This window comes from Phyllopteryx taeniolatus, chromosome 6, assembly GCF_024500385.1.
Source record: "Phyllopteryx taeniolatus isolate TA_2022b chromosome 6, UOR_Ptae_1.2, whole genome shotgun sequence".
NCBI classification, from domain to species: domain Eukaryota; kingdom Metazoa; phylum Chordata; class Actinopteri; order Syngnathiformes; family Syngnathidae; genus Phyllopteryx; species Phyllopteryx taeniolatus.
The window spans coordinates 8,751,476-8,765,254 of record NC_084507.1 but is presented as its reverse complement, the minus strand read 5'-3'; the positions used below and the strand labels follow the sequence as shown (position 1 = coordinate 8,765,254).

Here is a 13,779-nt window from a genome sequence, read left to right as displayed (position 1 = left end):
CAGTTTGTTTTGTGACTGTGAGCGCCAATGTTAAATAACCAGTAAGAAGAGTGCATTTAAATATTTAATCCCAATATATTAATGCTTCTTAAAGTGCATACATTGATACAAAAGAGTATGATCCCCTGCCTTTACATTCTGTTAACATGCAGCGCTCATACTGTAAATAAGTAGGCTACACCACAGCAAAGGTGTTGGAAAAATAAATATTTTCTATGGCATACAATACTAAACCTCCACAAATGTTGGTCCATTGCTATGCTGTAAAAAAAAATGTGATTTGCCAACGTGAACACTAAATGTAGAATATTTCTTACAAATGTTGAAAAATGAGTACACACGAATCACTTTTTTTTTTTAAAGATTCCACCACAGATGAGTCTAATCACCAATTTTTTTAAATTGTTCATGTTCCCTGCAAACTGATCAGTTTACTTTTCAAAGGGCGTGTTCTAATTTATGTTGTTGAGCACTAATACAACTACTCACCAGAATCACTCAAAATTGATCAGTTTACTTTTAAAGGCCGTGTACTCATTTACAGTGTCGTGAAAAAGTATTTGCCCCCTTCTCAAATTCTTGTTTTTCTGCATTGTTCCCCCACTTTAATGTTTAAGATCATCAAACAAATGTAAGTATCAGACAAAGATAACCCATGTAAACATAAAATTCAGTTTTTAAATGGTGATTTTATTAATGGAAGAAATTTATTCAAAGCTACCTGGCCCTCTGGGGAAAAAGTAAATGGCCCCTTTGTTAAATCATGAAATAACTGTGGCTAAACAAATTTTTTGGAAAGTTGAGCTCATTTTCAATGACCACATCCAATCCTGATTCCCTCCAGACCTTCTCAATCAAGAAATCACTTAAAAAGAACCTGTCTAACAAAATGAAGTTGGCCAAAAGATCTAAAAAAAACTAACAAAATGCCACAATCCAAAGAAATTCACAAACAGATGAGAAAAAGTAGGTGAATAGATTTATTCCCCTTTTCTTTAATAAATAAAATAACCATCTAAAAACAGCATTTTATGTTTACCTGGGTTACCTTAGTCTGATACTTACATATGTTTGATGATCTTACACAAAGTGGGGAAACTATGCAAAAAAAAGTAAGAATTTGAGAAGGGGGCAAATAGCTTTTCACAGCACTGTATGTTGTTGAGCACTGTATAATACAACTACTCACCATATCACTAATTTACAGAGAAAAAAATAAATCAAACTTTACACATATAAAAGCTTTTGATTATTTACTGGTTGTAAGGGTTATTAGAAATACTGTCCTTAACCTGAAGTTACTTGCTCATAAATAGTTCATGCAGATGCTACTCGATGCTCCAACTCTTGTTTCCAATGTTACAAAATACCCAGCAGTTATGCCACATAGCTGAGGTAGTCATTGTATTTGTTCTACACTTACTTTATGTCATGCTTAAGTCTGATGATCCACAGTTAAATATCACATTAATTAAAGCTTTTTACTATTAATATAACAGTACTTTCAAACAATGTCATTAGTCATTTCTATAACACAATATTGCCACTATTGATGCTACTAATGATGCAGATATGACCCCTGGTGTAAAATCCAGAGTTGGTTTCATTTCCGTTCCAACTAGTTTATGTTTGGGGGGGATGCAGATATAATGTCTAAACATTTTCCTCAATTTAAACACTGATTATTAGTAGGCACACGGAAACAAACTCTGTGATAGATCCCAAGTACATAATCAGCTGGTTTCGTCTTTAGAGTTGAGAAGTTCTATCAGTTGCTCCACCTGGAAAAGATGCAAATAAAATAATGCATAGTTGCCACTTCTTTCTGCTTAACAGTAAAACTTCAGTAGCATATGAGAGTATATTAACATACATTAGGTGTCCAGTCAGAGAGAAAATTGCTATTAATATGACAATGGTACTAGAGAATCATCACATTGTAGATCAATATTTAATAATCCATCCAACCAACCATGCATTAACTACCTCTTATCAGGGTCAGGGTCAGGGTGCTTTGGGCAACAGTCGCAACTGACTGTGGATTAGCTGAACTGGTAACCAATCGCAAAGCACATGATGACAAACAACCATTCATGGAGGGACTATTGCATGGGCAATTTAGAGCATTCAATTAATCTAACATGCATGTTATAGGAATGTCGGAGAAAGCTGGAGTAGCCAGAGAAGAACCTAACTCACCCCACCCCTATGTGCTGCCGGAATACTAATGTAATAATCTCACATGTCCAAATCTGATAAAGAACATAGCATAGTTGCGTAGGGGATAGTTTACCGTAATGAACCAGTAAGAATTCAGCCTGTAGAACAGGCGAGACATGAAGCCCATCTGGCTGGCAGGTGCCAGAACATGAAGGTGTAGATGTGTGACCGAACAGAATGGGGGCCAATGGAACCCAAACCTGTAGAGAATTGGATTTTAAAAAACAAGTTCCATCTTTGGTGTTATGCAGTGTTTAAGCCACACATAATTAAATTGTAAAAATAATAACAACAATAACATCGCAGACCATTTTTAAAAGCCCAATATTATGGAAAGCTGTATGAGCATTTATTCATTATCCTTGATCAAACTTACTGTCCATATACTAGTATGCTCTTTTTCCTCACTGGTAAGACAATTCTGCATAGTAGTAGAATGACTAGGATAAACTAGGAAATAAGTCATGTTTTTTACCGACTTCTCATCCCACTTGAGGCCTACTACTATTCAATTACACCTTACTGGTAAACTACTGTGCAACAAACTAGTAGCTTAAGTTCCACGTACACTCTTTGTCCTTAGTAGGTAAACTAGTAGGACATCTACATTTGACTAGTTAGACAAAACTGCACACTTGGTGCCACCAGCATAGTAATAGCAGTACTGGTGAACGTCTAGTAGTAGTGAACATCTAGAGCTTCACTGGTAGCACTAGTAGCAAGCAGATGTTAACTTGTGCACGGTTTTGCCTCAATAGTAACATGTAGTTGAACTACCAGGTACTTGTATGCCAAAGTTGGACAGATCGTACTACTAGAGAGCGTACTCGTACATTAACCTTAAGATCCATATCAAGGATAGCGAATAAACACTAAAATCACTTGCCGTAACACTAACCAACAAAAAGAAAGAAATAACACAAGTTATGCAGCAACTAGCTAGGTAACCAGTGAGACCACAATACATTCAAAACTGCTTCAAGTTGTGTAATGGTGAGTTGTATTAATTTCCATCCATCCATTTTCCGTACCGCTTATCCTCACTAGGGTCGCGGGTATGCTGGTGCTTATCTCAGATGACTTCGGGCAAGAGGCCAGGCATACCCTGAACTGGTCGCCAGCCAATCGCAGCGCACAAAAATACAAATAACCATTCGCAAACACATTTAAACCTACGGATTATTTTGCCTTCAATTAACCTACCATGCATTGTTTTGGAATGTGAGAGGAAACTGGAGTACCTGGAGAAAACCCACACAGACACAGGGAGAACATGAAAACTCCACACAGGCGAGGCCGGATTTGAACCCGAGTCCTCAGAACCGTGTGGCAGATGTGCTAACCAGTTGCCAACCGTGCTGCCTCGTAATTTATTTTTTGTAATCTGTTTAGCACATCTGCCTCTCAGTTCTGAGGACTGGGTTTCAAATTGCAGAGTAGGTTAATTTAAGACTCTAAATTGCCCGCAGGTGTGAAAGTGAGTGCAAATGGTTGTTTGTTTATATGTGCCGTGCGATTGGCTGGCGACCAGTACAGGGTGTACCCTGCCTCTTGCCCGAAGATAGCTGGGATAGGCTTCAGCACGCCCGCGACCCTAGTGAGGATAAGCGGAACGGAAGATCAATGAATGAATGAATGTGTTTCCATAAACATTAGTTTTACGTTAAAAGCACACTTAAAAAAAGATTGAAGACCATGGACTACATTTTACAGTGTAGAGTAAAAATTGAGTGCTTAAATGGAGCTCACCTGACATCATTGAGATCCGTCACATCATTTTTCTGCAGGATTTCCTTTCCCATCTCCACCATGCGTTTTACTGCGTTTGACAAGTTGACAACAAGCACAATTGTCCTCAATCAGATGACTGACCATTAAAACTTATTTTTGAACAAACACATACCTTAAACTACCAAGCTGTGCAATTCAGTACAAACACAGTAGGCTGATAATGGTGGGTACAGTGGATATAAATCTACACTGTTCAGACACCAGGTTTTGTGATATTTTTGTGATTCTGTGTTCATCCATCACAGTCTGGTTTGGTGCTGCCACAAAAAAGGACAAACTACAACTGCAACGGACAATCAAAACTGCTGAAAGAAGTGTCGGTACCTCCCTACCTATCTTGAGGACTTGCACACTGCCAGAACTAAGACAAGAGCATGCAAAATTCTCTTGGACCCTCCACATCCTGGTCACCACCTCTTCCAGCTCCTTCCATCAGGTAGGTGCTATCAAAGAATGTTAATTAAAACTAGCAGACATTCCAGCAGGTTGTTCTCTCCTGCCATTGCCAGACCGGAATCCAATTGAACATATGTGGAGTAATCCCAAGTTTGCTGTGCACAGGAGATGCCCTCGCAATCTGATAGATTTGGAGCATTTTTGCAACAAAGAGTGGGAGAATTTGTGCCACACTGAGGGACTCAATGCACGCAAAGACGCAGCATTTTCGTGTTCGGTGTAAGGTGGCATGTTAACCTCCGGGCAGTATGTAAACGCATAGTGACAACATGAGAAATGTGTTAAAACTCAAAACCGAGTTGAGACTGACAGCGGCCTACTGCAGTGTTTGCTTGTCTTTGCTAATAAAAACCTTAATAAGTACTTGCACCAAACTATACAATATACCTATTCCACAACCCCAGGCTGTCACACATTTGACAAAAAAGGTCCTTTTTCAGTCAGATGGAATTCCAGTAGCTTGTAACACATTGACAGCGGAAACTGCTCTGCCACCAGACGTTTCCACCGGAAATGCTTAATGCGTTACCATGCATAAGGTCCACTGACTCCTATCCAAAAAGGACTGAGTGCAGAAATAAAAGCGAAAGGTGCTGCAACAAAGTTTTAGTGTGAGGGTGTGCATATTTATGAAACCAGCTTATGGCACGTTTTTATTTTGTTTTTCTATCATTTGAGTTTAGTCATTTTTACACCACAAAAATGTCACTTTACCTAAAGGCAGGTGTTCTTTGCGGAGTGATTTACAGTTTCCAACATGTTTAGTCGGGACAACTAGGTAATGGTGCGGTGCTCCAGGCTTGATGTCTCTGAAACATGAGATCTCCTCATCCTGTGGTAAATGCAGCAGCATGCAGACAGAGCCATAATAACTTCATTACAACTTGCATTCGAACCAAAAAGATACTTGTTACAGTGGGGACAATAAGCTAACTGTATCTTAACAAGAGAGGGCTAGCATGTCCCTACTCACGTATTAAACCCCCAAGTGAATGTAAGGATAGACTATGAGCCAGACATTGTTTGTAATAAATCGTAAAATGAAAAGGTAATGTGGATTACAGTTTACAATTGACGCAATTTAGTGTCGAGTGCGATAACGAGACTATTATCGACATGCTAGCTACCGAGTCGAGTATACCATTCAAATGTTCTCACACAGTGGAGAAGTTCCGTGTCCACTTCATGATTAACGATCCTGCAAAAAATACATTTTTTGTCATATCCTTCAGCTAAAACGTTAGTTTTAGAAATATCCTGGACAGATTGTGTCACGGTGACATTGGCTCCCTCCATTGTTGTGTCAGATAAGAAAACCAACACAGTCGATCCCAGAAGTCATCGAACTAAGAAAGGGAAGCACACTACACAGATAGTCGAATGGTATGGATTTAATCATACAATGTCACCGCCAGAGGGCAATAAGTACGAGCCTTTACAATGGAACCGTGTACCAGTTACAGCCATAGACGAAGCAGAAAGAAACTAATGTCATCGATTTTCAGGAAACAGGGAATATTATCGTTCTTTACCAGATGTCTGATGAGGCTACCAGTGCCTCATCACTGCAGACAGTGCACCAATGTGTCTACTGTTATCTCGCTCTTTCCTGCTCTCACTTGTGAACGGGACAACACTATACTTAAATTCCTTGACGCGAAGCAAGATTTTGCATTCCAGAGACAACATCTTCATGACACCATACTGGAAACTCTACACTCTGGCTTTGCCAATAAATTCTGTCCATAAAGTTAATGAACAGCCGGCACGGTGGACGACTGGTTAGCACATCTGCGCCACAGTTTCGGGGACCGCGGTTCAAATCCCAGCCCCGCCTGTGTGGAGTTTGCATGTTCTCCCCGTGCCTGTGTGAGTTTACTCCTCCCACATCCCAAAAACATGCTTGGTAGGTTAACTGAAGACTCGAAATTGCCCGTATGTGTGAATGTGAGTGCGAATGGTTGTTTGTTTCTATGTGCCCTGCGATTGGCTGGCAACCGGTTCAGGGTGTACCCCGCCTCCCACCCATAGCCTCCAGCAGCCCACAACCCTAGTAAGGATAAGCGGTAAAGAAAATGTATGGAAGTTAATGAACAGTCTTGGCAGAGTCCAACATCCACTGAGAACATGTCCAACATGGCAATGTGATCCGAGCTCCTATACTCCGGTTTGAAAAGGGTTCAATGGTTTGTAGTAGCAGGTTCTGGACCCCATACTCCTGGAGCTTCGCAAGGGGCATGGTTTAATACCTCAATGAAAAACACATTGCAATGTCACTTTCAAAATCAACCTGTGGAGTGCCGTTAAACAGCTTGAAACCTCTCTTTTTTGATGAAATGTTCATCATTTGTTCAAGTGGTGCTTATTGTGAAGTTAGTTGAATTGAGTTTACTGCCACCATAAAGAACTTGTATCTCAAGTTTGCACTTGCAAGTAAAAGCAATAATTCGGCCAAATGACATCTTGTATCTCGAAAAACTTGTAAGTCAAGTTACTCGTAGCTCCAGGTGCCACTGTATACAGTAGAGTAGGCCTACATGGTAACAGGCGCGTTGAACAGGGAGTAAAAAGTTGACAATGTTAAGGGACCCTGAGCATTTGGCAGGGGGGCAACACCTCCCCTTGTCGGTCAATTATTTCATACAGTCTGGTTTGCTGCTGCCACAAAAAACGACAAACTACGACTGCAACGGACAATCAAACCTTCTGAAAAAAGTGTCGGTACCTCCCTACCTGTTCTTGAGGACTTGCACGCTGCCAGAACTAAGACAAGAGCATGCAAAATTCTCTTGGACCCGACACATCCAGGTCACTAGCTCCTTCTCTCAGGTAGGCGCTATCGAACAATGTAAACTAAAACTAGCAGACATTGCAACAGCTTCTTCCCTCTTGCCATAACTTCTTAAACAGTTAAATTACAATTCCATTGTAACATGGTGCTAATTTTGTCTTGAGACTGTTGTCAAATCTCTGTAGGGCCAGTTATACTTTATTTGTGCACTCACTGTTGTAGTCTTGTCACTCAGCACTATTTGCATATCTGTTGTTGACCAATACTGGCCACTCATGTGCTTGAGAAGTATCTGCACCATTTGCACAATTGACACGGTTCCAGATTATGCACTACTAGTCACTTTAAACTGCTTCAATTTCTTGAGGTCTTTGTGCCATTTGGACAATGGTCACTGTACCAGACTATTGCTGTATTAGTCCTTTCAAACTGATCTAAATTGCTAGAGGACTCTGTTTCATTTGCACAATTATCCAAAAATAAATAAATAAATAAATGTATCGACATTACCAAATTACAGGTAACCTTTCATTGCTCAGTGACTCTCTGTACTGTGTTTTTATGTTTTTATGTTGCAAAAGTATTTTCTGTCAAATGGCTGTCTGTTGTTGTACTAGAGCGGCTCCAACTACCTGAAACAAATTCCTTGTGTGTTATTTATCTCCGATCGTCCACCACCTGCATGGTAATGTGATTTGTGTCATAAGGGGAAAAAAACTCTTAAACTGATTGAAACCAGTGTATTATGGGGCTTGTATTATTAATGGTGCAGGTGTTATGTGGCAGGGCCAGTTCAGTTAGATATATACAAAAGTTGTGGTCCAAATAAATATGCTATTTTATTCAGTGTCAGCAGTAAAGACAGAGCTTTGATAGTAATTCCAAACAAAAACACTGGCAGTACCAGCACCACCAGGGAATATTCCTTAATTGCTCAAATGCAAAAAGACAGTAAGTAAGAAATGAAATGTTTTGTCAACATTTTACCCACAGAAAGGTCACAGTAAAAACAACAAATGCAGAAATTATCGACAGTGCGATACATTTCCAATTCAAATGGCACACAGCACATATAATATACTGTCTTTGTGAAATTGAGAACTTTTATTATTTAATCTGACCTTATAGGCCGTCACCAGCAAGTGTAGTTCTTAAATGCAGATTGGTACTGATACTCGAATGACACTCAGTGTGTAAAACAAACCACTTTGAGGCACATCATTACAGTGGTTGTACCATGTATCATTTTCCCTTGAAAGGGTTAATCCATTTTTAAAACAGTAAGCTCATGTCCACATATTGTAAACACAGTTTGAACAAGTTACAATATGTTACAATATGCCTGTTAAACATACAGTGCAGTATTCATCATTTCTTTTCATCCTAAAGGTGCTTTGTTTTCAAGAAGTTTCTTACCCAACAGGTTTCGGAACTTTGACTTGCAACGCTCTCCCAAAAAACAGGAGGACAAGGAAGGCTTAAACCTTAGTGTAGGCTTCTGATGGCAGGCAGTAGTTTAAGGCAACAGCGGCCAGAATCACAAGATTTTATGCAACCCCTTTTCTTTTAGTAGCAATAACCTCACACCAGAAACACCAGCCTGAGAGGCAGTATAACAGCCCTGCTCATTCGGTGCCACCCACAGACATTTAGCTACTGCTGGCTACATAGAGCTGTGGTGGTGGAAGCACCCACACATTTTTCTAATTTGTTTCCCTTTTTCCCCCCCAGATGTTCTTGTTCAGTTCCGTACTGTCCAGACCTCGAGGTCTTGTATGATGAAGTCCTTCTGTGTGGAGAGTGGAGCATTGTGGAATGTGGGACATGAAAAACTGGAACCTCGGTATAGATCAGCATCTATCCATAGGCCAAATTCTCCCCTATAAAAGCAAATAGAAATTATCTGGTTAGACTTGACATTTAAGTCATATTTTGACACCTCCCAGATAGCCATCAAAGATAATTGTTATTCACTCATGTTTCTTCAATTGTGATGCTATCATATGCACCTATTACTTTGAAGAACTTTTCACCTACTGTAAGTTATAGGAAATGCCAACCTACCCTCCACCTCCAAGATGCAGAGACTCCAGGTTGCCGCTCACAAAGTAGGAATTCTCTCCAGTCCACTTATAAGCCTGAATGAATGGTAAATTGAAAGACATGGGACATTTGCACTCGTGCCATTCACCGCTTAGTCTGGTAAAATTAAAAATGGAGTTTGTACCTGGAAATCAGGGTTGAAGGTAAACAAAAAGGTTTCTCCTGTGCCATAGCAGTATTTGCTTACTCTAAACGGATCGGATGAAAAGGCTCCAAAAACCTGAAGATCATCAGACAGACAGCAGGTTGTGGAGTTTTTACAATAGATGCTGTGTATTTAAATTATCTGAAGAGCACAGCCCTGGTACAAACCTTTTTCTGCATGTCTTTGACGACCAGCAGCACAGGACTGTCCAAACCTGCCATATTTCTGTAGAGTGTCTTGAGGCTGCTTCCATGGACAGCAGTGCTGTAGACCAGTTGCCACCGATAGCCTTGTGTCCTTTCTGGCATGTGAGATGCAAGCTGTGAGAAAATAGGGTATCGGTCAAATCGGCAACGCTTATAATTAAAACACATCAGAAAAATACTCTTAATGGTCCCAATAACTACCTCATGCTTCAGTTTGTGGTCTGTGAAAGGTAACACTTACACTTATCAGGTGTCTGTCATCCAGGAGGTTGCTATAGTCACTTAGGACAGGAAGAATAGCCTTAACTTTCCCCCGGTACTCAGGTTCCTCTGTTTCAGAGTCGGAGCTGCATAGACTCAAACGGCGTTTTGGTTCTTTTCCCGTGATAATCTGGAACAGAGTAAAAGGCAGAAAGTCATTTAAAGTAGTTGTTAAAATATATTGTCGTAGCTTGTATGTGTTTTGTATTGTCTTCAGTCCCCCTTGTATGCCACTCACATTATAGCTAAAAACCTAATATCTAAGATGTAACATATCATTCCAAAATGACGTATACATGATAAAACCAATAGTAAGACATTTGTAAACTATTCCCCTTCCTCTTTTATTGAAGAACAGGGTTTAACCCAAAACATGATAAAATCCAGTACCTGTACATAGGGCTCCATATCGTCACTGGCAGAGTAAAACACCTTGACATTGTCTGGCAATGAGTTCATAGCTCCTGATTTCTTTGTCAAATGCTGTTCTTTGCTATGCCACATTTTGTCCAAATGACTGCACCCACCATGTGCTGCTCTCTCAATAGATTTCTCTTTCAGAGTGGTACATCATTGGTGAAATGAAAGGATGAGGGCTCATATCATTGGTTAGCGCAGCCACACTACATAGTTGCTTTTTCCTGTAAACCACGAAGGGGGGGTTCCTTTTGTCTATGATGGGAAGTAGTCAAGAGAAAGGATGTCCATATTAAGAGAGAGTGGGAGTTGCAACTGCTCAGATTAATGCCAAGCCAACAATGCCTAAAGGCACTATAACTGGACACACTAAGCAATTACAGTGTGAGTGCTTATTCTCCTGACCTCATTGTAACAAAACAAACATTAAGTAACATATAAACGTGTTTGCACAAACACTTACCCCCCAATTTGTTGCTACGGGATTGCTTAGCTGTTTACTAGAAGCCCCCTTGTTCTTCTTTCCTACATGGCACCAATTCTGAAAGTGGGGTTTGCTTTTCTTCTTGTTGTTGCTGTTTGTGCACATATCTGGTGACCATTGTACAAAGAAGGTGAAGAGGTGGTCAACCCTATAGAGGTAAAAGGACAATGGGCCTGATTACCACATTGGAAACACAGAATATTCCTAATAATAATAAATAAATAAATAAGTAGTAGCCGTTATGGTATACACTTTCCAGCCATAACATGAAGTACAGTGATAATAGGTGTTTCGAATACAGTATATTACTCCTGTCATGTAGCTAAGTAAGGTAATCAAAATATCTCACACCTCTGCAAACTACAAACATGAAAATAATCCATCATTTATTAATTTATGAATCAATACATATCTAAACATATCACATTATTCTCTTGATAAAGACAGAAGTTTGGAGGCAGCTATTGCATTGGCTCTCATTAGCGTTTGCAGGTGTACCTAATGTTGTGGCCACTAGCGTGTGAAGTTTGTTCACAAAGCAATATACATTTCATCTTAAATGGCGGAGACATTTTTTTTTTCTTCAAAACAACCACGTTAATACTGCATTAATTATAAGTGACATAACCTATTACATGTGTGAATTAAAACAATTAAACTACAGTGACTACCGTTCAAATGTGAAAGCAATGATGACAGTGTGCTCTCAACCTATTGAATGAAAACTGGTAGAAAAAAAATGAAAACTGACTGTAACATCTGTTGAGACATGCATATTGCAGAAAAATCTGGGACGCCTTAAATGCCTTAAGAATGAATCATACCCATTTGAGGAAACAATTGGCAATTATACTTTGCGCAATGAAAAAAGAGAGCTCTTTGGTTGTGCGCATATGCATGCAATCGTCATTCCGTAGAAGCAATGTGCTCTGCAACGACCATGCACTGGCAAAAATAACTCCCACTTGCATGTGCTTCTGATCCACAGATGCTCCCAACAAGTATTCAGAGTCCATCAAATATGTCTCCACTGTCCTCAAATATGCTCTTCACTTACTCTCCAACGCTGTATGCAACTCCCATGGTTGACTGGAAAAGTAGAGATGACGGTGATGTGGAAAGAGGAGAAGGCAAAAGATGGTGATTGGAGGCTCAATGCTGGAGCAGCATGTCCACACTGCGCTTGTGTGGGAGCTCCCATTTTATAGCATTGGACCATTGCTGAGTTAAGCCCCTTTTACCATAAACCCTCCCTTTCCCTCTGAAAGCTGTACTTGGCCCATTTGAGTTTTTGTACAAGTATTTCACAATGGGGGCTCGAAACATATGTTAGTGATTAACTCGACATGCGCTGTCCTTAAAATGGAGTTCAGTCAGTTAATGTGTCAAGGTTGTGGCTCAGGGACTGAGTGCCATTGCAAAGCGAGAGTGTAGTGGGTAAAGACGAACAATCCCTTAATACTTTTAACATCATATATACATTTAAACATCTGTTTTACTTCATGCATTTACTTACCAGAATCGACACATCCATGTACTAAGAGGGCAACACATTTTAGAGTAAGGAGGCTGTAAACCAACCCCTCAAGTAGTCAAATTTGGGAACGGCTTGCTCATGGGAACCACAGCAAAAGCGAACTGGCACCACTCCAGCAAGCAATCACAATTTCTGAATTTTTTGTCGATTTTGTAGTCCTCTGGATCTTACACATTTTTTGTTCCTAGTGGCATTTTAAACTAGCCTCTTTCCACTCTCCAGATCAAGACTTAGATAAGTGTTACAGCCAAGTCCTTACATAATGAGGTAATTCCGCTCTGATAGACAGAACAACTGCCAATTTTTCTTTCTCTTCTTTGGTTTCTTCTCTCAGACTCATGTATGTTAGAAAATACTTTCAGTGCATTCAATAATTTGGGCGGTTTCACAGTAAGCAGACTCATTTTAAGTGACAATAGTCGCAGCAAAATCAAAGTACACGTAAACACACAGATACAGTATGTCAACCAGGAAGGACAGGAGGTGTATGATACATTAAAAAACAATCTTCAAAAAATACATGCTCTGGTTTCCAATTATAGGAAAAACACCATACTATGTAATTTGTAACGAGTGAACACATCTGTTTCTCGTTGTGTTTTTTTTTTCTCTTGCAGTCTCTAAGTTCTTTCTGTCCTACTTTCAGGCTGAAAAAGGACCCAAAGGAAGCATGGGGAAAAAGATCAGCCTGTTGAAAATGATATATTGTTGGAGAAGAAGAGAGGGTGGTGGCTGAGGTCTGCAGCCTAAGACAGAGCTCAGAGTGCTAGCCTTAGAGACTTTAATTTTAACCTTATGTAAGGTTCATGAATTTTTTATTTAGGGGATGGGGAGCAAAAAGGGGATGGGACTACGAGAGATACGTGTACTTGTTCACGTTCTATCTACTGTTAAAGTAAATACTAGTGTACAAAAGTTCAAACAATCCCCTTTCCATGCGAGATAGCAGAAAACTGTTGTGTTGACTGTTGCTAAATTGCTTGTATTCAATTTGATCCATTTACATTTTGGTCATTCACACTGTATGATTTCCTCTTTTCCTTTACTAATGCACAACGTTTTTACTCCTCAGTCATTAATGCTGCTGTATTTACACTGCACGTCTTAATAGCCCATTTTGATTTAGTGAATCTACTGTGATTTCAAGTAACCCATATCACTGTACAGTGCTGTGAAAAAGTATGGGTCTCCTTCTCAAATTCGTATATTTTTGCATAGTTTACCACTTAAATGTTTAGATCATCAAACAAATATAATCTAAGTAAAGTATTGAGGGGAAAAATATTCAAAGGTACCTGGCCCTGTGTGGAAAAAGTAATTCCCTCTCTTGTTGAACCATGAATTAACTGCAGCTATTCACATTTATTT

The 13,779-nt window shown here is 39.7% G+C and overlaps 2 protein-coding genes across 4 annotated transcripts; both read right to left on the bottom strand.

The window, feature by feature from the left end:
* Positions 1-51: 51 nt before the first annotated feature.
* hint3 (histidine triad nucleotide binding protein 3) lies at positions 52-5,897 on the bottom strand. 2 transcript variants are annotated; one of them, XM_061776078.1, is made up of 6 exons: positions 5,626-5,897; positions 5,182-5,299; positions 3,970-4,039; positions 3,424-3,461; positions 2,294-2,420; positions 52-1,781 (listed from the first exon to the last, which is right to left on the bottom strand). In XM_061776078.1, the coding sequence occupies exons 1-5, from the start codon at positions 5,761-5,763 to the stop codon at positions 2,314-2,316; spliced, it is 471 nt and encodes a 156-aa protein (XP_061632062.1). In that variant the 5' UTR covers positions 5,764-5,897; the 3' UTR covers positions 52-1,781; positions 2,294-2,313. The 2 variants fall into 2 exon arrangements, with proteins under 2 accessions (XP_061632062.1, XP_061632061.1); XM_061776077.1 differs by lacking the exon at positions 3,424-3,461 and having other exon boundaries at positions 5,626-5,862.
* Positions 5,898-8,072: 2,175 nt separating this feature from the next.
* LOC133479304 (nuclear receptor coactivator 7) lies at positions 8,073-12,090 on the bottom strand. 2 transcript variants are annotated; one of them, XM_061776073.1, is made up of 7 exons: positions 11,932-12,090; positions 10,854-11,022; positions 9,954-10,103; positions 9,674-9,826; positions 9,486-9,581; positions 9,323-9,396; positions 8,073-9,138 (listed from the first exon to the last, which is right to left on the bottom strand). In XM_061776073.1, exons 1-7 carry the CDS (start codon positions 11,955-11,957, stop codon positions 9,000-9,002), a joined length of 807 nt encoding a protein of 268 aa, XP_061632057.1. In that variant the 5' UTR covers positions 11,958-12,090; the 3' UTR covers positions 8,073-8,999. The 2 variants fall into 2 exon arrangements, with proteins under 2 accessions (XP_061632057.1, XP_061632058.1); XM_061776074.1 differs by lacking the exon at positions 11,932-12,090 and adding an exon at positions 10,364-10,645 and having other exon boundaries at positions 10,854-10,993.
* Between the last annotated feature and the right edge of the window lie 1,689 nt (positions 12,091-13,779).

Coding starts and splice junctions, on each gene's coding strand:
- LOC133479304 (XM_061776073.1), bottom strand. CDS start 11,957: ATGGGAGTTGCATACAGCGTTGGAGA. Junction 11,023..11,931: donor GTTGCATACAGCGTTGGAGA/GTAAGTGAAGAG, acceptor TTACCTCTATAG/GGTTGACCACCTCTTCACCT. Junction 9,827..9,953: donor ATGACAGACACCTGATAAGT/GTAAGTGTTACC, acceptor ATTTTCTCACAG/CTTGCATCTCACATGCCAGA.
- hint3 (XM_061776077.1), bottom strand. CDS start 5,763: ATGGAGGGAGCCAATGTCACCGTGACACAATCTGTCCAGGATATTTCT. Junction 4,040..5,181: donor CAAAGAACACCTGCCTTTAG/GTAAAGTGACAT, acceptor TGTCAAACGCAG/TAAAACGCATGGTGGAGATG. Junction 1,782..2,293: donor ATTCTTACTGGTTCATTACG/GTAAACTATCCC, acceptor CATCTTTTCCAG/GTGGAGCAACTGATAGAACT.